The sequence below is a fragment of the Spea bombifrons genome, chromosome 2, assembly GCF_027358695.1.
Source record: "Spea bombifrons isolate aSpeBom1 chromosome 2, aSpeBom1.2.pri, whole genome shotgun sequence".
Lineage (NCBI taxonomy): Eukaryota > Metazoa > Chordata > Amphibia > Anura > Pelobatidae > Spea > Spea bombifrons.
Window position 1 is genome coordinate 84,117,960 of NC_071088.1, and position 26,818 is coordinate 84,144,777.

General features: G+C 38.4%; 1 protein-coding gene across 1 annotated transcript in view; it reads right to left on the reverse strand.

Moving 5' to 3' along the window:
* Window positions 1-10,150: 10,150 nt before the first annotated feature.
* Window positions 10,151-26,818, reverse strand: part of BBX (BBX high mobility group box domain containing) — a 48,139-nt gene continuing 31,471 nt past the window's right edge. Inside the window, exons 6-17 of the mRNA XM_053454981.1 lie at window positions 26,332-26,441; window positions 25,173-25,253; window positions 24,405-24,485; window positions 19,762-19,842; window positions 17,671-17,751; window positions 16,672-17,506; window positions 16,261-16,396; window positions 15,850-15,995; window positions 13,908-13,997; window positions 12,790-12,981; window positions 12,272-12,461; window positions 10,151-11,376 (exon numbers count right to left, since the gene is read on the reverse strand). Of these exons, the coding sequence (XP_053310956.1) occupies window positions 11,292-11,376; window positions 12,272-12,461; window positions 12,790-12,981; window positions 13,908-13,997; window positions 15,850-15,995; window positions 16,261-16,396; window positions 16,672-17,506; window positions 17,671-17,751; window positions 19,762-19,842; window positions 24,405-24,485; window positions 25,173-25,253; window positions 26,332-26,441 (2,108 nt within the window). The 3' untranslated portion in view covers window positions 10,151-11,291. The remainder of the gene's footprint in view (window positions 11,377-12,271; window positions 12,462-12,789; window positions 12,982-13,907; window positions 13,998-15,849; window positions 15,996-16,260; window positions 16,397-16,671; window positions 17,507-17,670; window positions 17,752-19,761; window positions 19,843-24,404; window positions 24,486-25,172; window positions 25,254-26,331; window positions 26,442-26,818) is intronic.

The following is a 26,818-nucleotide window of genomic DNA, read 5'->3' on the forward strand; positions in this document are numbered from 1 at the left end:
GCTTTTTAACCCTCTATTCATTCCTCGGAACACATATGTGGTAGCTTCCCCAAGGACTCTTCCTTCAAAAAGCCCCTTATAACAGGTATATGGATAAAACAGATCTACCCCACATCAATGTCTGGCTTAGTATATAGTGATAGGAGTTATGCTGCACTATTGTCAATGTCTGGCTCGATGTATAGTGATAGGGATTATGCTGTACCACCGTCAATGTCTGCCTCAGTATATAGTGTTAGGTGTTATGCTGTACCACCGTCAATTTCTGCCTCCGTATATAGTGATAAGTTTTATGCTGTACCACCGTCAATGTCTGCCTCAGTATATAATCATAACAGTAATGCTGTACCACCTTCAGTGTCTGTGCCGGTATATAACGGTAGAAGCTATGCAGTTTTAAAGTGTGTGTGTGTGTGTGGGGGGGTGCCACATACAGGATCCGCCCCAGGTGCATAGGTTTTTGTATATATTTTTAAATATACAGGGCCTACTACATTTCACTACGCACCAGGACACAGAATAGGGCAAGGTAGGCTCACAAAAAGAAAGGGCTTGTGTTGTATTGGTGTATTTTTTGTAAGAAATGTTATTGATTTTATTTGCGGGTGTATGTGCTGTGTCTGGCTGTGTCAGTGTGCCAGCCAGCTGATCTGTAGTTCCAACTTGTTGGAACACTTTTTTATAAACTTTTTTTTTGAGGTTCCTAACTTTACACAAATCCATTCAAAAAAGTATCGTGCAAGTCTTCGTGTAGTGGAAGGATAATGGTGGCTCATGTGGACTGCCTCAGGTGCATTTTTACTTTTTGTTTTCGCTGTACTGAGGTTGTGAATCGGTCTCTGACCAATTGGCATCACTTAGTTTAGATAAATGGCGCATCGCGTTTCTTCAGAACATAATGCATCCATTCATAATGATGTCTCATGAGAATTTTTGCATGGGAAGAGCAAATGGCGGTTCCTGAGGAAAATAGAGAGCTTTGGTGCTGTACAAAGTACCAAGTCTTTTCATTGTTTAATAAATTGTTCCTGGTTTACATACAGGGAACTGCATGTGTCTGTTTGTCAGTGTGCTTGTGTGTGGGTGGGTGAGTGGGTGGGTATTTTAGTGTATGAACATATGTTTTTGGAGATGCTAGTGTGTGAACGTGTCTTTTTGTGTACTGCCTGGGTATGTTAGTGTGAGTGGCTGGGTATGTTTGTGAGTGTTGGGAGTGTTTTAGTCTTTGAACATATAGTTGTGTGGGAAAAAAGTACATCCTCTTTGAATTCTATGGTTTGACATATCAGGACGAAGTAGCAATCATCTTAACAATCTCCTTAGCAGGCTTATAAATTAGGTAAATACAGCCTCAAATGAACAACACATGACATTACACTGTGTCATGGGTTATTCAACAAAAGTAAAGCCAAAATGGAGAAGCCGTGTGTGGAAAAACTAAGTACACCTTATGAATCAATAGCATATTGAAAACCCACTTGTTCAGGGAAGCGTACAACATTCCTTTACAGTGCTCCCAACCATCATCCTATTGTAATGTAATGTAATATAGAGCCACCTTTAGGAGCAATAACTTGAAGTAATTGTAGAGTCTGAGGTGTAACGCTTGTGTTTTTTTGCAATTTCTCTTTTGAATAATCTTTCTCACTGTAAATGGACTTATAACCCTTCCCGGATTGATGGGCAGCAGCAATTGCTTCTCTAAGATAATTGCTGATGTCTTTCCTCTGTGGCAATGTGTTAACACACACATGAATGCTCCAGACTAGCAAACTGCTAAAACTTCGGCTTTTATAGAGGTGGCCACACTTGCTGATGATCAGTTTAATAATCAATGGCATTTGATTAGCAGCACCTGTCTGCTACTTAGCATTTTAATTGCTCTGGAAACAGTGAGGGTGTGCTGATGATAGTAATTATGTTCTGATATGTAAAACCATTGAATGCAAATAGCTTGTACTTTCTGTTTCACAGGACTGTATGTCTTTGGCTATGTTAGTATCTATGTGTCTGTGTATGTTGGTGTGTGAACATGTGCCTTTGTTTGGGTGTGTTAGTGTGTATGTGTGTGTCTGGTTGAGTTAATGTGAGTATCTGGTTATGTTTGTGTGGGTACCTATAATAGCCTGCGTGCATGTATATTTGTGCTCAAATGTTTGCATACCCTGAACAAAAATTAGCTGCATGGTCATGTTGCCAGAAAGAAGCATGTCAAGGTGTTATCAGGCACATGGTAGGCTACCATATGCCTGATAACACCTTGACATGCCTCACACCTTCTGACACACCGTAAGTGAAGAGACCAAAATAGAGCTTTATGGTCACAACCATAAGTGTTATGTTTGGAGAGGGGTCAATAAGACCTATAGTGAAAAGAATACCATCCCCACTGTGAGCATGTAGTGACTCACTGATGTTTTGGCTGTGTGTGAACTCTAAAGGTACAGGGAATCTTGTGAAAATTAGTGGAAAGTTAAATGCAGCATATTATCAGAAAATACTGGCAGACAATTTGCATTCTTCCGCATGAAAGCTGCGCATGGGACGCACTTGGCCTTTCCAGCACAACAATGACCCTAAGCACAAGGCCAAGTTAACCCTCCAGTGGTTACAGCAGAAAAAAGGTTCTGGAGTGGCTATCACTTTGCATGACCTGGAGGCATTTTGCCATGACAAATGGGCAGCTATACCACCTGCAAGAATTTGGGGCTTCATAGACAACTATTACAAAAGACTGCATGCTGTCATTGATGCTAAAGGGGGCACTACTCAGTATTAAGAACTAAGGGTATGCAGACTTTTGAACAGGGGTCATTTCATTTTTTTTCTTTGCTGTCATGTTTTGTTTTATGATTGGGCCATTCTGTTATAACCTACAGTTGAACCCAATAAGAAATAAATACTGCATTTTGCCTGCTCACTCATGTTTTCTTTAAAAATGCTACATATATTTCCAACTCTCCAAAGTTAAGCAAACCTTTGATCACAACTGTATGTTAGTGTGGAGTGTCTTGTTGTGAGTGTCTATATGTGTTAATGTGAGTGCCCATCCTGAGGTCAGGCTCTGGATCCACCCATGACTCATCAAGGATGCAGTGCGCACTGCCACAGAGCGGTGAGACTTAGGCTTTACTCTCCAACCACCAATGTTCCATCTAATTTTTCTTACTTGGCGTGCGCAGAAAATTTCTCTTGTGCAAAAATTTTCACAGAGCAAAAATTTTGTGCGCACAATATCCGCGCCACATAAAGTTTTAAAAAAATTATTATTTTCTTCTTTTTTGGGGGGAAAACTGTTGTGCGCACAATTTTTGGACGTGTGCGCTCTCTTAAAAAACTATGTGCGCGCGCACAAGCGCACAGCTTAGAGGGAACACTGCCCACCACAGGACCTCAGCAAGGTAAGTGATGGGGAAAAATAACAAGAAAGATAGTTTGAAAACTGGCTACTGGGACTGGCCTTTGGGCTGTGTGACCTGTAATCTATTCCTGCAATGTCGGTGCAGGGGAGCGGGTTATGTGTATGATGCTCTCATATGCTCTCATATGACTTTGGGTGATAAAAATCTTTGCACCGGCCCTGAGGTGTGTTCACTGCAGCCGGCACCAACTGAATATCTCGAAAAATGATTCCATTGGTCGTAACTTAACAGGTAAATAGGTATTATTTTTCCTGTGAATTATGTAAACAAAAGTAAGCTAATTTCTCTGCAAGAGTTGCCGAGCATAATGCATAGTCCAGTCAGTGAGATGACTTTCCAAAAAAATTCTCTAATTTAAATATGTTTTACACAGGGCCATCCAATCTGTTATTGCAGTAGAAGCACACTAGGATAAGCCCGTCATGATATAAAGTCAAGAAGAAACTGCAACTGCAACAAACCTATATTATTGTATGGAGAATCTTTTTCCATGGGTCTTCGTTAAATACAGGGCCTCTCATATGAGTGGACACACTCATGGTACCTAAATGAAGAGCCATTCAATTGCATATTCCCAATGCATTCTCCCATATTCTTCCAGGATGTAAGCACTCATCATAGTTCTTTGCATAGGTGGTACCCATACAAAGATATTTATACCTGCATAGTCAATGAGATAAGCCAAAAGTTGTTTCTCGTTTAAACTGTAAGCAACATACTGTATATCCTATTGACAAATACAGCTGTGTAAACCAGTCCCATTGAGTTAAACATGGCAAACATTTATTACAATTTTGTTTCTGTAAAACCAGTGGTAGAAAAAAAATATGCTTCTAGCTAAATACATCTTATTCCATTTTTGTCATCGCCTTAGGTACTTTTATGTAAGTAACTGGGAATTCTAACATTTTGACCACGAGAATCTAGGTATGAATGGACACATTCTCAAGAGTCACACAGTCTGAAGCTGACTCCTCCATCATTTATTCTTAATTATATATTATCCTCCTACAAGGCATTTTTATCACTAGTACAGGGGTTCTCAAACTGCGGCCCTCCAGCTGCTGCAGGACTACATCTCCCATAATGCTCCTTCAGCTAAGGGGCTGGCTGAGGACTATGGGAGATGTAGTCCTGCAGCAGCTGGAGGGCTGCAGTTTGAGAACCCCTGCACTAGTATATCACACTTGAAATTCCTAAATACATATAGGTGACAACTCAGAAAATAGCTTCCTCCCTATAATTAATGGTTTTAAGGCCATTATCAAATCCACCCAGCAAGTTACTAAAAGGTAAAAGACAGCAAAGATGAAAAGTACAGCAAGTTTCCTGTATGAATAAAGGAGCCTTGATGTACTACATATAACATTGCTGCTCCATTCAGCAGATCCCTATTATCTTGTTGAAATAAAAATATTATTATATATATTATACAAATATAAACCAACTCCCTAAACCCAACATTATATAATCTAGACGGACCAGAGCTATGACTTCCAGACATACAGAAACCCAACACGCGTTGGCACTAAATGTAATATCATTTTAGTATTCCACACTGGTAGCAACAGAATCAAGGAGGAGTGAGTATTCAACGACGTTTATTCTAATTAAGCAATTTAATGATACTTGATCGGCAAGAAGCGTCAGCAATAGACTCTGTTACATACATAGTAACATAGTAACATAGTTCATAAGGTTGAAAAAAGACCAAAGTCCATCAAGTTCAACCTATATACATATTGTGTCCCTACCGTGTTGATCCAGAGGAAGGCAAAAAACCCTTATGAAGCAGATGCCAATTGCCCCATACCAGGGGGAAAATTCCTTCCCGACTCCAAATATGGCAATCAGAATAAATCCCGGGATCAATGTTCTGTCCCTATTAATCTACTATCCATAACTTGTGATATTATTGCTTTCAAGAAACACGTCCAGGCTCCTTTTAAACTCTTTTATTGAGTTTACCATTACCACTTCCTCTGGCAGAGAGTTCCATAGTCTCACCGCTCTTACTGTAAAGAACCCCCGTCTGTGCTGGTGTAGAAACCTTCTTTCCTCCAGCCGTAGAGGATGTCCCCTTGTTATAGGGTATAGAGTTTATGGAGCTTATAACAGAAGAAAAGTCCGGGTAGTGAGCCCAGAGTAAAGTTGTAGTACCTGAGGATAGTGAGAGGGGGGAGTCCTGGTAGCTGTCTCTCAGAAGGGCTGTAGTGCAGTGTTGCAAGCGAGCTGGAAAGTAGCTAGGAGGCAGAACAAACAGAGCAATCGGCTGGAGATCCAACGGAGCAGGTGAGTAGCAAACGTTAAACAGTCTCTTTAAGGTGAAGGGGTGAACGGTGTTATAAGGATCCAAATCAGCAGGCAATCAGATAAAGTTGAGTAAACGCTAAGCGGGCTGATAAAGGAGAATTCTTCAGCACGATGCAGCAGAATAAGAGTAAACAGGGATAAAGTCCAGAGGTCTGTAAATCAGTCAGCTCTGTACAATGATTGGTAGGCAAAAGGACAATCCTTACAGCAATCAGGGAGCTTCGTTCAGGACAAGGAGATGGTTTAAGCAGATAAGTTCATAGGAAATACAGCTACGGTCTGAGCAGTGGGGCCCTTCCATGGATCACCTGTAGAGATAAGGTACTCGGGCAGCACTTTTGTTAAGACAGTTGAAGTGCCCAGAACTGCTCCCTTATGAGGTTTAAATAGGGACCGAACACATTAGGCATTGAGTAATTTAAGAAATGGTATCTATAATGTATAAACCATGACACTAAAAGTGTATGAAGATCCAGCTGAATGCAGCAGTGATGTTATAAAAAAGTAGAATATTTTTTAAATGTTCCTCATGTGGTAGACTTTTAAATATATATATATATATATATATATATATATATATATATATATATATATATATAAAATCCAAATAGTACAATTGCACACCAATGCAATTCATGTCCTGATCAAAGTCTGAAAATAAAAGACTGAAACGTTGACTTACAACACAGAGTCTCTTGAATTTATTTGAAAACAAGTCGCACGAGTGCCGGCTACTACCTTTGGAATTTATATATATATATATATATATATATATATATATATATATAAATTCCAAACTTTTTTTTTACTTGATTTACTATGATTAACCCCTTAATGACAAAGCCCGTACATGTACGGGCTCAAAATGCATTGTTTTCAATGGGTTTCGGGACCGCCCATTGTCCTTAAGGGGTTAACTAAAAGCTATGTTTTAGAATGACTGTGTTTTTGTTACTGGCTCTATGAGATATTAATTGATTTAAGTAGTTCCTGAGTATGATTACCAATTATAGTTACTAATAAATGAGAATAATTAAGAATATAGTAGTTTTGCTTACTTGAAATATTATTTCAGTGTGTATATGGAGTATCCTGAACATTTTTCATAGCACGTGAAAGGTGAATATATGAAAAGAAAAAAAAAAACAAATTGAAGTAGAGTCTAGAAACATTTAATAGATGGTTCTCATAGCAGGTCAAATATAAGTATCTTGAGAAGAGGTAGCCATATTACAATAGGCTTGGTACTGAGAAATTAAATTAGTGCAGTCAAGTATTGGAAAAGAACAAAAAAAATCCAGTAAGTACATGTATTCATTCAGAATCTTATTTTGAACATTTTCTTAAACACTGACCATTGTGTGTGTAAAGAATGGCGTAAGTTGCCCAAAGCTATTTTCTTTCTAGAGTGTAGCGGTTGAAAGGTGTTGGAAGCATAGCTGTTATGTAGTAAGTTAATTAGCAACATCAGCTTTGCGCAGACGTAGTGCCTGTATGCTAAATAAAGTCATACTTGTAACATCCAGGTGTAAATGTTCAACCACTGCCATCTTTGGAGTACTCAGAAACAGGGGCATTCACGGCTGCTTATTTTAATCCTTCAAGATTGCAGGACAGCAGAGGTCTTCTTTTGACCGGGCCATTTCATGTTTTAAATATTCATATCTTCTTATTGAACATGCTGCCCCCTAGCAGAGCAAAATGTTATATTTCCCATGACAAATCTTTGCCAAATGATTGAAAAATCAAGAGGTTCTGCTGGGTTTATGTTAGAGTAGCTTCTCTGAGGAGATGTAGCATTAGACTAACAAATACAAAACACCGTCTAATAAATAATTGCAAAATCATTTATAATTCTTGAGTGTAGTCAACTTTTTATTTCCGCCTCAAATATTCTATGTATATATTTTAGAAACTCTACACATAGATTTCATGGGCACAAAATCAAATCATCACAGCTGTATAAAACATTAATTTACTGTTATTTAATAAATATAAATTCAGTTTTGGAGCACACCATTGGGATGAATATATTGTCAAATACATAATGTTTAACTGCATCAAACAAACAATTTTGGTCTCGTTACTGAAATAAGGACCTAATTTGAGGAAGAGAACCCTGTTTTCTTCTCCATCTTTTATGAACTCCACAAAACCCTGCTATTATGTCTTTGTTTTGCTACAATGAGATTCTGTATGGCACAAACCACAACGCAAAAATGATGAAAGGTAACAGCACAAAAGAAAAACATAGTAAAAGCATGAAAAAAAATGAAACTACACAAGCACAGTTTATAATTTATGTACATCTTCACTGCCACCCTGATAGCCCATTGTGTAACTAAATGTTTATGCACCACAGTTAACTGGCAGATTCCAGATTACGGAAATAAAGATTGAAGCAAAATATATATCATGTGTAAGCTAGTGCAGGTAGAAGCTAGAACAGTGCAACTGGGATAATATTATGCAGATGCGGTGTTTTCATTTTGGTGTTTTTTTTTTTTTCATAAGGTGCATACGTTTCCTATGAGGCATTTTGTTTTTTCCCCCCAATTGAGTTTATGTGAAGATGATACATTTGAAAGCAAGGTAATATGGTTTAAAAGTACATACAGACATTTAAAAGTAAAATAAATCGGTTCTAATTGCAAAAACCTAAATAAAGCAGAAAATGGTCTTCTGAAATGTCAAGAACTTGTGCTAATATTTTTTTTTACCTGATCACACCAATGCCTCATCTAGGAGATTCAGTGCATTAGCAAAATAGCTACTGGGAATCACGTATTAAGAGCCAACTAAGAACAGCTAACTAAAAAACATAACTAAAGCTTTGGAGCATTTCTGCTAATTTTCCTAGTAGCTTAATTTTTACATATTATCTACAAAAAGGTCTCAGAAAACAGTCTTATGCAGTACATTGATCCATCTTCCCCACTACTCTAGGGGAAAGCCACTGAGGTTTAGGAAAGCAGATCAAGTAAATCATTAAATCACATATAAAATAAGGTTTATTTTCTTTCCTTTTAAAAAGGTACCATAGTCGTACAGAAATATCAAGGGGTAGTACTGAAATGTTACGAGGGCAATCCACAAAAATAGAAATATCTAAGGGAAATCTATAGAGAAATATATTGTACCACTATTAAGGTGCATGGGCAAAACTAGGTCTGTAAACTACTAGTAGATTTTTTTGGATTTCAGCTAATTTTATTAATTCAAATGTTGACACACAAGTAAGGGATGCAGATTTCTGTTCCTGTTAACATGATTTGATTTCTTGATGCTTTCAGTACATGTCACTTTTGAGATTAAGCCTTTTATATCCTGGCATTTTATATGAGCTGGAAAAACTACAGGTAGCTAAGTATATATATATATATCTATAGATTATGTTTATCAAGTAAGTTAGGTTTGAGTCCAAGTCATATGCTTAATATAACACATTTTTCATCAATTACTGGCAGTGTGAAGGCATCATTTTAATATGATGGTTCTTACATTCCTTTTTATGGCTATTGTATTAATGACCAGTGTTACCTGCAGAATTGCTATAATTGTTAGTCTATCCTTAGCATAAGCAAAACACAGTACAAGTGAGCATCGGTTCACGATTACACTCTCGAGACACTTGAGCTGTACATACATTGTATACAGTGGGACAAGAATTTGCCTGGTGTCAACGCTGTGAATTTTCTTAAAATACAGGGAAGATTGCCAGCAAAGAGTATTTGATTTTGAGAGCTGATGTGGAGAGCTAGAGATAATATTTTTATTGCTCTATGATCTAAATATTTCTGTTACTGTTGATCTGGCAATATCACACGGTCAATAGTATCAGAAATTCAATAAATAGGTTGCTATTTGGCTTATACCACTTTGCAAGTACACAAGATATTCATAATTATATATATATATATATATATATAATGTGTATATACATACACATATACATAAACACCGACAAAGTAAAGTAAGATACCTGAGTGCACTACAAAGGGAAGATTAATTAATTGAATTAGAAAACGTAGTATGGACCTATTTTGATTTGAAATGCATTTTTACAATGCTTCAAAGACTGAAGGCTAATTGAGGTACTGACAGGTATTTTAGCAACTTCACAAAGGTTATGCCTTGGGGACTGAAATGGCTACTAAGCATCTTCAGTACGTGTTTGCTAATGTGAATGGCTGCATTTTATTCAGTCTTGCACACACACACGGATCAAATGTGTGTGTTTTGCTTTAGTTAGTATAACCTATTCTCTAGCAACATATCCTTTCTTAGCTAGAAGAAAAAAAAATATTATTGCATTTTTCAACAACACATATACCACAGTCATCTGTAGAACAGTTGGAGTAAATAATGGATAAGTGAGCATGACAACATTGTAATTGCAGAGTTACGACTTTCAATTTCCTTTTTTGATTTGCATCAGATAATTAGTGCATAGTTAGGATATTTATTAGCCTGGAGTCAGCTGGCTAGTAGCTATACTTGGATTATTTGTATCCATCTACAAATCTTCTTATAACTTTCAACAGTTTGGTTGTTTAGATGTACAGTTCAGTAAGAGATGCATTACAACAATGAGCATCTAACACAAAGGTTTACGAACAAAATTCTCCTTGCAAAGCCAGTTAATACCCCTGGAAAAGGTGTGTTCAATATTGTCGCCAGCTCTATTGTAGCTTTTAGTAATATGCCAGTTCTCACTGTAACACCTGGCAGCTCAGTAACCAGTCTATTAAGGCATACAACTGAGTGTTTTCTTCAAAATAATATATAATTTCTTCTGCAGCAATGGAAGCTTCTTATTAGAAAACCGAAAACAACGTTTATAATACAGTTACAGGTGTCTGTTTGAATCATGGGCTGTTGTGGATATAATTAATCCTCTAAATATGCAGGAGAAATTAATTTAGGGGCTAGAATAACACAAATGTCAGCATTAAGCTCCCACGATTCTAATAAATACAGAATGAAGCAAACCATTATGAATTAAGGAAGTGCAGAAGTATAAGGACTGCAGCCTAGGCACACAAGAACCCTAAGAATGGTACATCCGACTCTATATCTTAGGCATTGCTGGAATTTTTGTTTTTCTAAAACTAAATCTCAATATAAATGTAAGCATAAACTATTTTATAAACTATTTGGAACTTAATGTACAAAATGACTGAAAATATTAACTATTAACTAGTGCAGTGCATCAGTGTTTTTTTTTCTTCTTCTTTTGAATAACTATTTTATGAAACTAATATCACGCTCTGATTCATACAAGAGACTCTTGAATGAGACACAGTACAAGCCTCTTCTACGCCATCGATCGTCATTCCACTTGTTAGCCTCAAAGCAAATCAAGCTCGAGGATTACTCCATACATTAGGCCACTCACAAGCCCAAGCGCTAAATTTCAAGTTAAATCAGGGTCCTCCATATAAAAAACACACTTGGCCGCCCCGTTCTAGTCTTCCATTTCTTGGAAAAATATGCCTTCACAAGGCTGAAAACTTATATTTAATATTGAGAAATGTTCTGCAACAAGGTGAAGCCTCACTGGTCAGCACAAGAAATCAGCACAGCTGACTGGGGCATATCTTTCTTCTGTCCATCACAAGGATGTGTGGTCCTGGGATTTCTGTAAAAAGAAATGAGGTATGCAAGCTGTTAAATGGCAATGTGTGCACATTGGGCAAAATGAAGGCATTGCTTCAAATCTAGGCTTTCATGTACCAAAAACTAAAACAGCTTGTTTCTGCTAAGAGTAGCTATGGTGCGTTAATTAGTGGTGTTTGGAAAATTCGCTATTCACTGCACTATTCACTTTTCCCAAAGTTAACTTTCAATATATTCCAAATAGGACTTGGCTTGGGAACTCAACATGACTGGACTGTACTTGTTGCAGCGCTGTACAAAGGGTAGACAGGACATACAGACTAGTATATTACATAGCAAGATGACATGTAGAAACAACAGGTGAAGAGTGCCCTGCTGAAAGGGGCAGCCCTTGAGAGGTCTTATAAGCATGCATGAGAGCTAGAAATTAGAGAAGAGGACCAAAGGAGATCATTGGATGAGCGGATAAACCAGTTAGGAGTGTATTTAGAGATGAGTGATGAGATGTAAGTCAAGATTTTGAAATGAGTCCTGAAGCGTACAGGCAGCCAATTAAAAGACTGACAGAAGAGAGAGGTGTTAGTAAAGCGATGGAAGAGGATCATAAGTCTTGAGGATGATAAGTATGAGGGAGACCAGCTAAGAGAAAGTTACGATAATCAAGTCAGGAGATAATGAGGGCACGGACAAGAGCCTTAGTGGCATCTTGTGTAAGGATGGGGCAGGTGCGGTCAATGTTTTTAAGATAATGGCAGCATGGCAGGCAGATTCCATGGCATCATGTGTAATCCATCTTAAATTGTATTATTTTAATTACCTCTCTCATTGCCAGTTAGCAACACAGTGAGGAATAAAACAGTAGCCAAGTTGGATAACACATGTCAACATCAGAATAATAATAAAAAAAACATACTAACCTGTGAATATTTTCCATTGCTGCTACTTCAGCAAGAGCAGCCAGACTAAAAAATGCAGATACAGATGGCATATCTTGACTAATACTATGATTCTGGTCCACCTCTTCTTCTCCTGGAATTACGAGTTCTCCTTTGCAATTGTCATTTTTGTTGTCATTTTTTTGACAATTGTTTGAGAGAATTTGCTCTTCTGCATAAAGAATAAACATCACTTGTCACCATAGACTGTTATGTTACAAGCGTACATTAATACCATTCACATTGAAAGCACACTGATGGGTAAAATTATCTTCCAGATCACAATTTACCAAAAGAAAATTATTGACAATTTAGTGTAATCTAATGTCTTTATGTTATACTATTAAGCACAACTAAATGTATAGTTGCTATTAAAATTCTAATCAGAACAACAGTCTTGATTTTCTTCATATTTAATGCAAACTATTTGTGTAAGGCACCTACTAAAATATGTTTTCTTTGATTTAGATATGACATTAATTAACAATGCCCCATCTTACCAAGACCCTGTACTCCAGTGGAAGACTGACCCTCCACGTGCCGAACAAGATGTGTGATTTTATTTTTTCTCGCTTTTCGTTTTTGGCTTCCAACCAGAGGTTCCTGAATGGCTATAGGTTCCGGAATGTTGGGAACTGGTGCAAAATGACTGGATCCGGAGCTGTCTCTGGTGGTTTTATCTTCTAATATGGCTGAAAAAAATAATTTGTTACCCAATGTACATATAGGAAATTTTTACCATAGAATGCATTCTTAAGTGCTATAACAATACATTTGTTTGTAATAGAAGCTAATAAAACATTAGAACAAAATCCCTAAATCCAGTCTGCACGGACTGAAAATGTTGAAAATGAAGTATGAATAAAAATATCCCTGTAAAGACCGAGTCAAAAACATGTCAAGCCATACTAGCTGTCAAGGAGGCAAAAGGGTCTGACACATAAGCCTCTTAAAAATGGGTGTGAACCAGCTTCTTGTAAAAAGTAAATCCTACCATCAGCTGTAAAAACGTATTAAAACGTAAAAAAATTAGTTTGATCTGTTAAAACTTTTTTTCGTTTGAGCATAGGCAACTCCAAATGTTATGTCTTTTTGCCAACTAAAATAAAAAGGCTTTATAGAAACTAAAAGGATTTATAGAAACCAAGCCCTGTGTCTGTACTGAACTGATCTACTCTGCTCAGGGTTCCAGATTATATCTAGAGCTAGGTGAACAATTTTCTAGCACATCTGAAAATGTGTGAAAAGCAGCACTTTTCACACCAATGTTTATAAACTATATTATATAAAAATAAGTAATACACAGACGTATCATTAAAGTGCAACAAATAAATAGAAAGCACAATATTTAGTGAAGGCAGATCTTTACCCGACATGTAGGCAACAAATGCCAAGGTAGAGAAAGATCTCCTGGCTGCTGTGATGACCTATATCACACCAGTCCTGGCACTATAGCACTTCAGGGAAACAGAACATTAGGCATTTTAATATCAAGATGAGTAAGAATGAGATTATTGTGACATCCCCCACTATTTTTCTCGCATGTCAGTGTATAATGTTAATAAAAAATTAAACTATACAAATTACTATACGTTAATAAATATAATAAATATACTACCTTTATCCGAAATACTTTGCTTGTCTTTCTTATTTTTGTATTTGCTTACAATCTTGTGAAACAAATTCTTTTTCTGGGACTGGAATGTGCCTGAAAAAACAACAAGAAACACAGAATTGTCAATTCAGTAAGCTAAGGTGTGATTAATGAGGGTCTGATAGCATGGTATGAACACAGTACTGTTGGAGACCGGCTCTGGACTGAAGAATGGGGAGATGGTAAGCAAAAGTGAGCATTGGCATGTAAAAGGCTTTATTCACTTTTATGTGAATTGCGTTAACAATACTTTTCATACACATTTTCTTAAAAACACAAAAAGACCCGTCCCTGTCATTTTATCCATTTCGCGAACAACGACGTAAAAACTGGTTCCACGTCACCCACAGCAAATCCCCTGCACTTCTGTGCATGTGACTGCTGCTGCAGCCAATCACATGCATGGATAAGGTCAGAAAAGACAGTCCTTGGGAGTTCTGTTTTTGTCTCTCTCCTCACTATGATCATGAGCTAGACAGAGGCCGAAAAAACTAATAAAGTGTCTCAAAACTAGACTTGTGCATTCGTCTTCAGGCGAACATGAAAACGAACGCGAAGAGTGCGTTTTCGCGTTCGTTCCGAAGACATGAAGAAGAGAAGACAGCAGCGGTAAAACGTAGACGAAGACACACAACACAAAGAATCTTCGTGATCGTCTTCATCTTGGTCTACTAATCTCCCCGGTCCCTTCCCCATCTAGCCTACTTTATCTTTGCGGCATCGCAGGAGTTGACGGAAGCGGAAATCCGTAGGTTCGCCGTCAGGGGTTAATGGGTAGTGCGAGTGAGCCTATTGGTCGTCTGCAGGGTCTTCCTCTGGCATCACCCTGCAGGTGACCAATAGGCTCACTGGCACGACCTTTTTACGTAGGTTAAAGGGCTGTGCAAGCGACCAATAGGTTCACTCGCACGGCCCCTTAACTCCTTAAGGGGCAACCTGACCACTGGTCTCCCTGCCGCAACAGTTAAAAGTCCGTATGAACGACCAATAAAGTTGCTTGTACGGACATTTAACTGATAGAGCAGGGAGACCAGTGGTCTCTGTCGGACCAGTTGCTGCAATAGGATTTTTAAAGTCTGTACAAGCGACTCTATGGGAGAAGCCAGAACGGGCGAATATTCACGGAATATGAAGATTTTGTTTTGCCGAAGACGAGCACGAAGATGAACACGAAGACCTCCCTGGTGCCCAAGTCTACTCAAAACCCAGGTTTAAAAAGATAAATATTTTTTTTTATTTCTGCCTGACCCCAAGGGGTAAGTGTTTTTATACGTAATTTTAATATACATTGGGTCATGTGGTTAGAGTAGTGGAGAATTAGGGAAAAAATCTGTTTATGCGCTTGTAAAAATTTTATTTTGCCACAATACAAAGAACCTCTCCCGGAGTCTGCAATATAGAATTGGTCACTGATCCATAAGAACAATATTTTGGAACTGGAGTTAGCACATAAAAGAGCTACTAAAATAATTACGAGAACTGTTTTGAAGTACGAGGAGTGCCTCGCAAAACTGGGTTAATTTACTCTGGAAGGTGATGTCTTGAATATGTGAAAATAAATAAATTAAAATTAAATGTCAGAACAAGGTGTTTTCAGATTTTGTTGTTATAGACTGTTTTAAAACCCCGATCTAAGACTGTACGAAAGCTTGAAGCAGCCAATCAGGAGCAGAAAAGCACTTATTTTAAAATCAATGGAAGTGTATTCTGCACATGCCAAGGAGGGGTGTCTGAGCCTCCCCGGGTGACATTTGCAGTGGCAATTTTGGAGCTGACTGACAGTAAGTATATCACATGTTAGGAGATGTGCTCTGTATTTAATTGCACATTGATTTGCTTTAAGGAAAAAAGTGAGGCTATTAGAACAGTTAAATGTGTAAGCAGGAAGGCTAACCACAGCACCTACCTTTGTTTGTTTTCTGATCATTTTGTCCATTGCCACTCTTTTTCTTTTTTCTAGGAACGGACACATTTTTGCGATCAAATGTAACAGGACTGTACTGTGGAAGGCTGTTGAACTTCTTTTCAAATTCCTCTTCCAGTTTTGCTAGTCTAAAACCCACAAAGGAATGTCGCAGAAAGAACATAATTATAAACAAGGCTGTAGTAATGTGAATTCCATAGTTATGTGAACTGCATAATTACGTGAATTGAATAGTTCTGTGAATTGTAGGCAGGAATTGACTGTAGGCAGGCTTACACTAATGGATGCAATAGTATGGAGTACATTTTGCCTAGTGCAAGACAACAAATCAAAGAAATGTAAACAAAATATCACTAGTCCTAAATAGAAACTGTCTCTGGGAAAAGAACATACCCAACAGCTGACTCTTCTGAGGGCTTTGCCTTTTTCAATTTTTTGCTCCCACTTAGTCCGGTTTGACTGTACCCCCAGCTATCTTCATTCCAGCCTTCATGATCTGACGAGTTACCCTTTCCTGAATTTCGTTTGCCTGTATGTAAAGAAACGTTAATGGTGACTAAAGATACTAATGCCATCTGTGAAAATCGTTCACCGGTTTTTAAATATTGTGAATAACACATTTAAACCTCCCTCATGGTGAAAATGGAATTTTCTAAACTACTTTATGGACTAGGATACATGCTGAGATTAACATACAGTTCTGTATTAAACAGAAGCTTAGGATATAGCCTCACAGAATATAGGATGGTCATGGTTTTGAGAACACTGTGTCTTCCCAAGTACGCATTTCCTTTTCTTGCTTACCTCTGTCAACATTGGCACGTAGAGTGGTCAGCATGCCTTCAGACACTAATGTTTTGTAAAGTGCTCCTTTACAGGACCTTTCTGACTTTCTTGAACCACAGGCCTCTATTTTTTTATTACTTGAACAATCCTCAGGTTTGAGTATTTCTGGCAAGCACACAGGAGGAACCTCTTCTGTAGGGGAAAGTGCTTCGTCTTTAACGTTTTGGGCCATGTCAGTAGACTCTTTCAAAACAGGAGCACAATTTATAGGCTCAGGCATCACCAGCTCTTTGGCAGCCTCTGTGAACTTTTCAAATTTATCCTTTACTACTTTCTTTTCCTTTGACTTCAGTTTCTTCTTTTTTTGCTTAACATCTGAAAAATGATGATTTGGACTGGTACCACAACAGACTTTTTTGCTGGGTGAAACCAAAGGCATTTCGTCACCCCAGTCTCCTTTTGCAACAGCCTCTATAGTGTACATCACACTTTCAATGTCTGACTCAGATGACTGTCTTTTTTTACAGCTTTTCTTTGGGGATATTTTCTCTCCAACATCATGATCTATTTTGCTTTTTTTCTTCTTCTTTTTATTTTTTTCTCGTTTCAGGAGTCCTAGAAATTCTGTTTCAGAAGGATTTGTGGAAGCGGAGCTCTCTTTTTTAACTTTGACATGGCCAAACTCATTTTTTTTGCAAACATGAGAATAATCTTTAAGGCTGCTGGAAATCACTTCATCATCTGATGCTTCAGACTTTGTCTCTTTCAAGCATAGTGGATTCTGCACCATAATTGTATCAGTGTTTACATCTCCTGAAGTTTCTATTTTCACAGCTTCTGATGCCACACACATCTTTAAAAATAAAGATATATAAATATATAAATAAATAAAACAATATATATATATATATATATATATATATATATAAAACAAATTATAAATTACAATAAATAATTCAGTTCTATCAATGAAACACCATAAAATATATTTTTTAAATAATCATTTCCCATTAATACCTCTGCAAGCTGAAACAATGCTGATGTCCCACACTGCTTTGTTGATGCGGGCGAATCGGAATGTGATGTGTTTGATGAAATCTACACTCAAAATCAATAGACACAACAACAGTCATACAAATGAAGCTGATAATAAAACATAAAATGACAATATAATATATAAATATGACACTAAAAGAGATAATGCATGGACCCTATAACATCTTGCCAGACTCGCAGGCCTGGGCTTAGCATAGCTGTGGCCGAATTGCCCAAACAAGCGCTTATTCTACATAAGAGAACATCTTGTAACTGAAATAAAACTAACGCAATAATGCCAAGAAACAAAAATCCATAGACACATCTCCAATCAGGAATAAACAAACATTGCTTTATTTCACTATTATTACACCCCACAGATTGCGAGGTGTGCAGATCAGCAGTCTTTACTCTAGGATGTGAGGTCAGAGTCTGTGAAGCGGGCGTTAACTCTACTATTGCAATGTGAAATTAGCCTTTACAAAGAGCTGTTGCTGGAGCTGAAGCAGAATAAGAGATGCAATACAGAGCTCACATGCTGAAAAGTAAATGTATAAAAGACTGCTTGTGCATGTAAACCTTTTCAGCCCAAGTACCCCAACACCCACCCATACATTATCGTTTGTAATTTCAATAAGCATAGTATAGTTTTTTTAATGACCAATATCTGTTTTTTTTCAGTTATCAGAGTTATATGGTCTTTTGCACAAAAGCAAACAGATTTATAACCTTGCTGCAGCTAAATTAAACCGACATTATATTACTGGGCACTTAGTTTCACAGGTCTATAAATCACCCCCCCCCAAGCTGCACAAAAACAAAGAATAATGTCTTAATTCTATAAATGTATCACTTCTTAACTGGGGAAACCCCACCTCAAAAGGAATTGAACATGGACTTCCGCCAATACACTTAATATTATTCTTACCATTGTACCGAAACAGTAAAATTCTTTTGAAATGGTTATTTAGAAGTGATATTTTCCTGGCAATGTTGCAAACCTATGAGTTAACTCTTAAGAGTACTTTAATATGCATTCTTCCAAAACGAAAAAAAAAACAAAAAAACCAATCATGTTTGCAGGCATCTAACTCCATGATCTAATATTTCTTGCCACTGACTGGCTGATTAAGGCTGTCAATCAGTGGCAGGATAGTGATCCCTTGAAAATCAATCGGAGACCTTTACATATGCGCACTGGGATCTTAACAGACCCCTTCATGCAGCATTTACCACAGGCAGTTCTGGAACTCACTAGAGGTGAGTAGATCATGTGCAAGGAGAAGCATTCAGAATCCACCTATACATTTGCAAAATTAAACACATGAAAATTTAAATAGGGACCACACAGCTATCTGATGCATTAAAGTGCATTTGATGGTTGGAGTGGCCCTTTAAACATTTACTGCACCACTTTTTATGAGGTAGCACAGTAACATGGAGAACCAGTGAATATATTATTGTAATATCTGCTCTTTTTTGAGTCTGAAATTGTTGAAGAATTCATAAACAATAAATATTTAAATAAAATAAAATAATTTATAAAAAATAAAATGATTATCAACTGAAGAGTATGGTCCACGTACTTTTTTAGTAACATCAGTTTATTAGACAAAAATACTCTCCTTAAGCTCCTTCAAATTTAATTTGTAAAGTGGGACGCAATCTACAGTAGTGCCATGAAAACAAATTGAACCATTTAAATAATAACATATATCAATGATTTCTTTCCAAAAAAAGGGTCCTATTTACTCTTAAATGAATCCACACCACCTACAAACATCTCCTTAACAGAAAAAGCATTCCAGAGCTTTACTGCCCTCACTGAAAAGAATTCCCTACCCTGTGTATTGCCTTACCTTACTCCTGAATTAAAAAATCATGTTGACTGCAGTATCCTTATAATTCAATTAATAAATACATGTATTGCACCAGTTGACAAATGGCAGACACACCACAATGACAACAAAAATAATCAATTAAAAAGCTGACAATGCAGTTATTTATTTAAGGCTCTGTTATATAGGGTTCAATAAACATGATGGATCGTGTATCTTAACACCATTAGGTTACCTCTGCTAAATGGAAAAGGGCAGATTTCCCACAACGTTTCGAGGGTTCTAGACTGTCAATTTGTGAAGTATTTGAAGATATCTGGATAAAAGAACAAGCAAACACAACATTAGTAACACAACATTACATTTCAACAACATTCATACAGAAGATAAATAGTTGCTCCTCAGCTGTTGTTGGAAATACAAAAGATGATACAGTAAATGCCTATAATATTTATATAGAAGTTTCAAAAGTAATGGTTCCCAGTGTAGTAAACTGCCACTCTCCATTGTCAAATACACCCCCTAGTTGTGATGTTCATTTCATTATTAAGTAAATATAACGCACAATGGATTATTAAAGTGATGTTTACAGGATACAGCCTTATCATTCTGATGCTGTTGACTGCATACTAAAATAGATGAAGGGTCCATTTCCAATTATTGCAGTGTATAAATTGCTATATTATATTACCTAATAATTAATGTCCACATTCAGAGAATATCAAATTAACAGTTTACTTGGAAGACCCACTCTATTATTTTTCTGATAAAAACGAACTGGATAGTGAGCCACATACTAATTGCTTAACTGATACGTGGAAAAAAATGGCCATGTGATGAAGTTTGGGAGCTGCCAGAATACCCTACAATTATATGCAGCATGCTAAAGAGACAGTCATGTTTGGATTTTTATTCTAGTAAAATCTAACTAGCGTTTCATTCACTTTAGGGCTCCACAAACCCTGGGCACTCATGGTTTTGGGGAACAAGTGGGTAAAAAGTGGCCATATTGAATCCGACACTCTACGCTTTCCTGTGGGGGGGCATGAAGCTATTACTGGGAGGCACCTAGCGGGGTCACGTAATGCATGTTATGTGACCCTGCTGGGCGCTTTGATGTGCAGGATTTACGACGATAGAAGATTGGCATTGCAGGTCTCCATGAGGTGAGAGGGGTAGTAGTGAATGTGAGTGTAAACGAGTGTATACTTACAGTGTCAGTGTGTATGTGTGTAATATGTATGAGCCAGAGTCAGTCTGTGAGTGTGTGTGTATACTGTAGTGTCAGAGTCAGTATGTCTACTGTACTGTAGTGCCAGATTCATTGTGTTAGAATGTGTAATTATATATATATATAAATATATATATAGTGTGCATGTTGGCATTAGCATGAGTGTGTATGTTTGAACATAGTGTGTGTAATAGTGTATGGTGTTAGCATATGTGTACATGAGTGTAGAATGTTAGCGTGCATGTGTTACTGTAAGGTGTTTGTGAGCATAAAACATTAGCATGTGTCTGTTACTCTATGGTGTTAGTGTTAGCTTCATTCAGAAACCCAGTAGCATCATAGATCTGTGAAAACATGACCATGACTTATTTTGTTATGACATGTTTGGAAGCGGCCAAGATACCCTACAATAATAGTTTTTCATTTACGCACTGGCTGCCTGCTAATGCACAGACCTCTGAGTGCATGTTTGCATAGCCCCAAAACATTTTGCCACAAACCCAGTATCATCATGTCCTTGCCAAAAGCACAAAATCTTGCTAGCAAGCTATGTAATAACACATATTAATACATATAGGTGTAGGATATCCAAGACAAGGTAACATTTGTGGCAGGGCCGGCCTTTGGGGTGTGCGACCTGTGCGACCGCACAGGGCGCCACACTCCAGGGGGCGCCGCCACGGGGTCTGCCGCCGCCGCAGCGCGGTCTGACGCAACTGCCGCCGCGGGGTCCGCCGCAGCGTGGTCCGACGCCCCTGGCGCCGCGGGGTCCGCTGCCGCCAGTATGGGGGCACCCGGCACCCCTCCAGAGACGGACAGTAACGTCCGCCGCTGGAGGAGCAGGCTCGCAAGGGAGCGGTATCGGAGGTCTTTAACAGACCTCCGATACCGCTCCCTTGTGATCCCCGCGGCAACAGCTGCTGTGCGCCGGGGTTTGCTGTCAGATCCCGGCGCACAGCACTGAAGCCGCGCCCACCGGTCTCCGTGCCCTCTGACCCGGAAGAAGAGAAGACAGAAGAACTAAGAAGAAGAGCGAAGAGGAGGCAAAGAAACTGAAAGAGGAAAGGTAGGAAAGCATAGAGTGACAGTGAGAGTGGATTGGTGTATATGTGTGGTTTGGTATATGTGTGTGGATTAGTATATATATATGTGTGGATTAGTATATATGTGTGGTTTGGTGTATATGTGTGGATTGGTGTATATGTGTGGTTTGGTGTATATGTGTGGATTGGTATTCGTGTGGATTGGTATATATGTGTGGATTGGTGTATATGTGTGGATTGGTGTATACGTGTGTGGATTGGTGTATACGTGTGTGGATTGGTGTATATGTGTGGATTGGTATGCGTGTGGATTGGTGTATATGTGTGGATTGGTGTATATGTGTGGATTGGTGTATATGTGTGGATTGGTGTATGTGTGTGGATTGGTGTATGTGTGTGGATTGGTGTATATGTGTGGATTGGTGTATGTGTGTGGATTGGTGTGTATGTGTGTGGATTGGTGTATATGTGTGGAGTGGATTGGTGTATATGTGTGGATTGGTGTATATGTGTGGATTGGTGTATATGTGTGGATTGGTATATGTGTGGATTGGTGTATGTGTGTGGATTGGTGTATGTGTGTGGATTGGTATATATGTGTGGATTGGTGTATATGTGTGGATTGGTGTATGTGTGTGGATTGGTGTATGTGTGTGGATTGGTGTATATGTGTGGATTGGTGTATGTGTGTGGATTGGTAAGTGTGTGAGAGTGATGGGTGTTATGCTGTACCATTTCCAATGTATTTTTCATTATATAATTATGCTCTAAAGTACATCATAACTCCCATCACTCTATACTGTTCCATACAGTGGCAGAGCTGGGAGGCAGAGGCCTTGCACCCTCACCGCAGGACTTCTGAAAGGTAAGTGAACTTCAAAGAGGGAGAGGGTAGATAGTTAGGAGGGGGTAGATAGGGAGAATGGAGTGAGACGGGGTACATAGGGCAATCATACTCCTATCATGCCAAGTAGTCTACGAGTACATCCTGGAATCTGCGGGCATGATAAGAATGTGATTGCTGTTAATCATATATATATATATATATATATATATATATATAAATATTGTTATTTAATTGTTTTGTTATGTGTTATGGTGGGGGGGGGTCATATTCGGTTTCGGCCAGGTAAATGCTGCACTTTTGGTTTCAGTCCAGAATTCGTTTCGGTGCATCCCTACTACCGTGTTTCCCCGAAAGTAAGACAGTGTCTTACTTTCTTTTTATCCCTAAAAGCCCCACTATGTCTTACTTTCGGGGTATGTCTTATATTGGGAAAAAATTGTCCATATATACCAATCCACACGCATACCAATCCACACATATACACCAAACCACACACATATACACCAAACCACACATATACACCAAACCACACACATATACCAATCCACACATATATACTAATCCACACATATACCAAACCACACATATATACCAAACCACACATATATACCAAACCACACATATATACCAAACCACACATATATACTAATCCACACATATACACCAATCCACTCTCACTGTCACTCTATGCTTTCCTACCTTTCCTCTTTCAGTTTCTTTGCCGCCTCTTCGCTCTTCTTCTTAGTTCTTCTGTCTTCTCTTCTTCCGGGTCAGAGGGCACGGAGACCGGTGGGCGCGGCTTCAGTGCTGTGCGCCGGGATCTGGCAGCAAACCCCGGCGCACAGCAGCTGTTGCCTTGGGGATCACAAGGGAGCGGTATCGGAGGTCTGTTAAAGACCTCCGATACTGCTCCCTTGCGAGCCTGCTCCTCCAGCGGCGGACATTACTGTCCGTCTCTGGAGGGGCGGCAGGGGCGTCGGACCGGGCTGCGGCGGACCCCGCGACGGCAGTGGCGTCGGACCGCGCTGCGGCGGACCCCGCGGCGGCGCCCCCTGGAGTGTGGCGCCCTGTGCGGTCGCACAGGTCGCACACCCCAAAGGCCGGCCCTGGTCCTGATGGACCACGGAAAACATTATTGCTGCTCCAGCAAATCCCCCGTGTTTCCCCGAAAGTAAGACATATGTCTTACTTTCGGGGTACGGCTTATATTAGCCGACCCCTCTGAAACCCCCGATACGTCTTACTATCGGGGGTGTCTTACTATCGGGGAAACACGGTACTAAGCCAGACAATGAAGTGGTAGGCCTACACCACATCAATGTTTGGCGTAGTATATAGTGATTGGGGTTTTGTTACAAGTTTTGATTCCTTTCTTTTTTTGGGATGGGGGGGCGCCAGACGAGTAGTCCGCACAGGGCGCCAGAACACCTAAGGCCGGCTCTGATTTGTGGTATAAAAAATGTAAGTGTGCAAGGGCAGGGTCCTCTTCATTTCATGTTATTGTTAAATCATTTTTTATTTGGTATTCTGCTGTCACTATATAAATGTATTATGTATGTAACGAATGACCACCATTAAATTACGCCATCCTTTTTGTGTGAAAAATACTGATTCACACTTGGAAGTTGTTGAACGTTGTTACTAAATGTTTATAATTTGTTTGCAATGTGTGCCATTTTGATCTTCATTTCTGTGCATTGGCGTTTTCCAATAACCTACATTACCCTCTATCACTTTTAGTTCACAATGTTCTGTACCTCAGCAAACTGGAACAGTGCTGACTTCTCACATCGCTTAGCAGGTGTCGGGACATCTGAATGTGATGTACTGGAAGAAATCTTAAAGTAATACATAATCATCAATAACTCTGAAAGACAGAATGGCTACTAAAGGAAATGAAACGAAAACAATACAAAAATACATTTTACAGATATGTGAATTTCATGTTTGCCAATCTCACTGTATTTTAAGATGAAAGTGAAGAATAGTTAAGAAAAAGTTTTGCATTATACATTATTTAGATGATATGTGGTTTTCCCTTCAGTATATTCTAGTTTTGAACAGGTCCAGAAAGTTATTATAGGCTATATTTAATAATTTGTGTATGCTGTGCTAACATTTTATTTATAGCTGGATTTAGCAGATATAAATTACACTAAATACTCACATCACTATTATGTACAAGAATATTTTAGAACATCAATTGGCCACATGTGCAATTTTTAACATGTTTTGGGTAAGCCGGTACTGCTTACACTTACTTTCAAACACATCCTGTTAACCCCTTAAGGACAATGGGCGGTCCCTAAACCCATTGAAAACAGTGCATTTTGAGCCCGTACATGTACAGGCTTTGTCATTAAGGGGTTAATTTGCACCAAGTAGCTGTAACATACTTTCCTGTGTTTCTAGTCACTCTAACATACATGCATTTATTGTTGGCTATCACTGCCTTTTTGAATTATAGTCTAGGTATCAACAAAGACATATCCGCCATGTGCTTGTAAATTTATAAATGTACATACTTCAGCAAACTGAAAGAATTCAGAATTTCTGCTGGGTGGGGAAGAGTCTGAATCCTTTGACTTGCAAACACTGGAAGATACCTGTTAAAAGGGGGTAAAACAAAGTCAGTGTAGATGTACCCCCAACAGAACTTACAAACTACCAATAATGAGAATGTGTGTTCCACGAGGGGTTTTCCCGAGGACTCTTTCAACGGAACTGTTCACAATTAGAACAATGTGTAAGAGATTTCCTTTTTTCATAAATCCATTTCCTCAATTGTAGACTTTTTACATAAATAGACCAATGGAAAGTTTGTCTTTCGATGTTATTTTACGATGACTTATATTTAGTCCTTCTCATTCAATCAGTGATGTAGCAAGGTTAATTAACTTAGACATGTCCTCAATTTGAAAAACCGTCAGTTTATCGTTTTTTGTGAAAATGGGCCTCTTGGTTTATTAGTATTGCATAAAATCTAATGTATTTCCTCTTGATGATTAATGTCAATTTAGCTTCAATTTCTCTCTACAATTGTTATAAGAAAAAGTCTTGAAAAACGGTAACACGCTAAACTTCAGGAAATGAAAAATGTATATTTTAAGGATTACTGCTGCCTATATAAAGGATTTCATATTTTCATTTTATACTTGCGCTAGTTGACATTTTTGTAGATTTTTTTTATTGTGAAAGTAATTGAAGAGCATACATTAGTACTTTTTTCTCACAGGCACTAAAACATACCTTTTATAACTATACTTTTCCTTATTTATTTAACACAATCTGTAAGCTGATTTTATTTCATTGCCACCTGAGATGTACAGCTTCTCAAAACTTTTCCAAGACCTATCCATGTTCTCAGCACAGTAACATCTCACTACTGACCTTTTCTTCGAGTCTGATGAATTCTATAGAAAGAGCTGTACTTGCTTAATGTAACAATTTTTTTGTTACTTTAAAGCATTCGCTCGGTCTATAGAGTTAAAATGATATATGCCCAGTGAGGACACAAAACTGGTATAAGCAGTATAATTGAGCTGGAAAGACTAAAGCCTCAAGACCACTTAAAAATAGAACAGAACAAAAACACTAAACCTACATAATGTTATACCACTATGGCTAAAACAAGAGAAAAATACCTAATCAATACAGCTTTGATAAAAGAGCAGTCTGGCTTACCTCGGTCACTGAGCTTTCTATGTGTTCCGCCAAAGCGTGATCCCCCTGTGCAGTCAAAGCATGTTCACCTGCTAGAAGCAGCATACTGAGTCCACCCATCTGTGTTGGATCTTGGGAACAAAAGAAGAAAAAATCTGGTATCTAAAGATGCATGTTAAAAATGTACAACATAATGAACTGATGCCTTCTACCCAATATGATTTTAGTTTTGTCACCTTTACACCAAATTATGTATGCATTTTTGTCAACCATGCCAAGCTGTGAGCATACATCCATTCAGATTCCATTTTACTGTTATTAAAGCTGTGTAATTATGTTTCGTTCACATGAATATCACGGTGAACACTACAGTACCTACTTTCCATGCCAGCTCCAGACTATTAAGGAGGTGTGACATGCTTGCGAAGCCACCATAGAAGGTTTATAGTCTAGCTTCACAGGAGTAGATACATGAAAAAAAAACACCAATAGAAATCATGTACGTGAA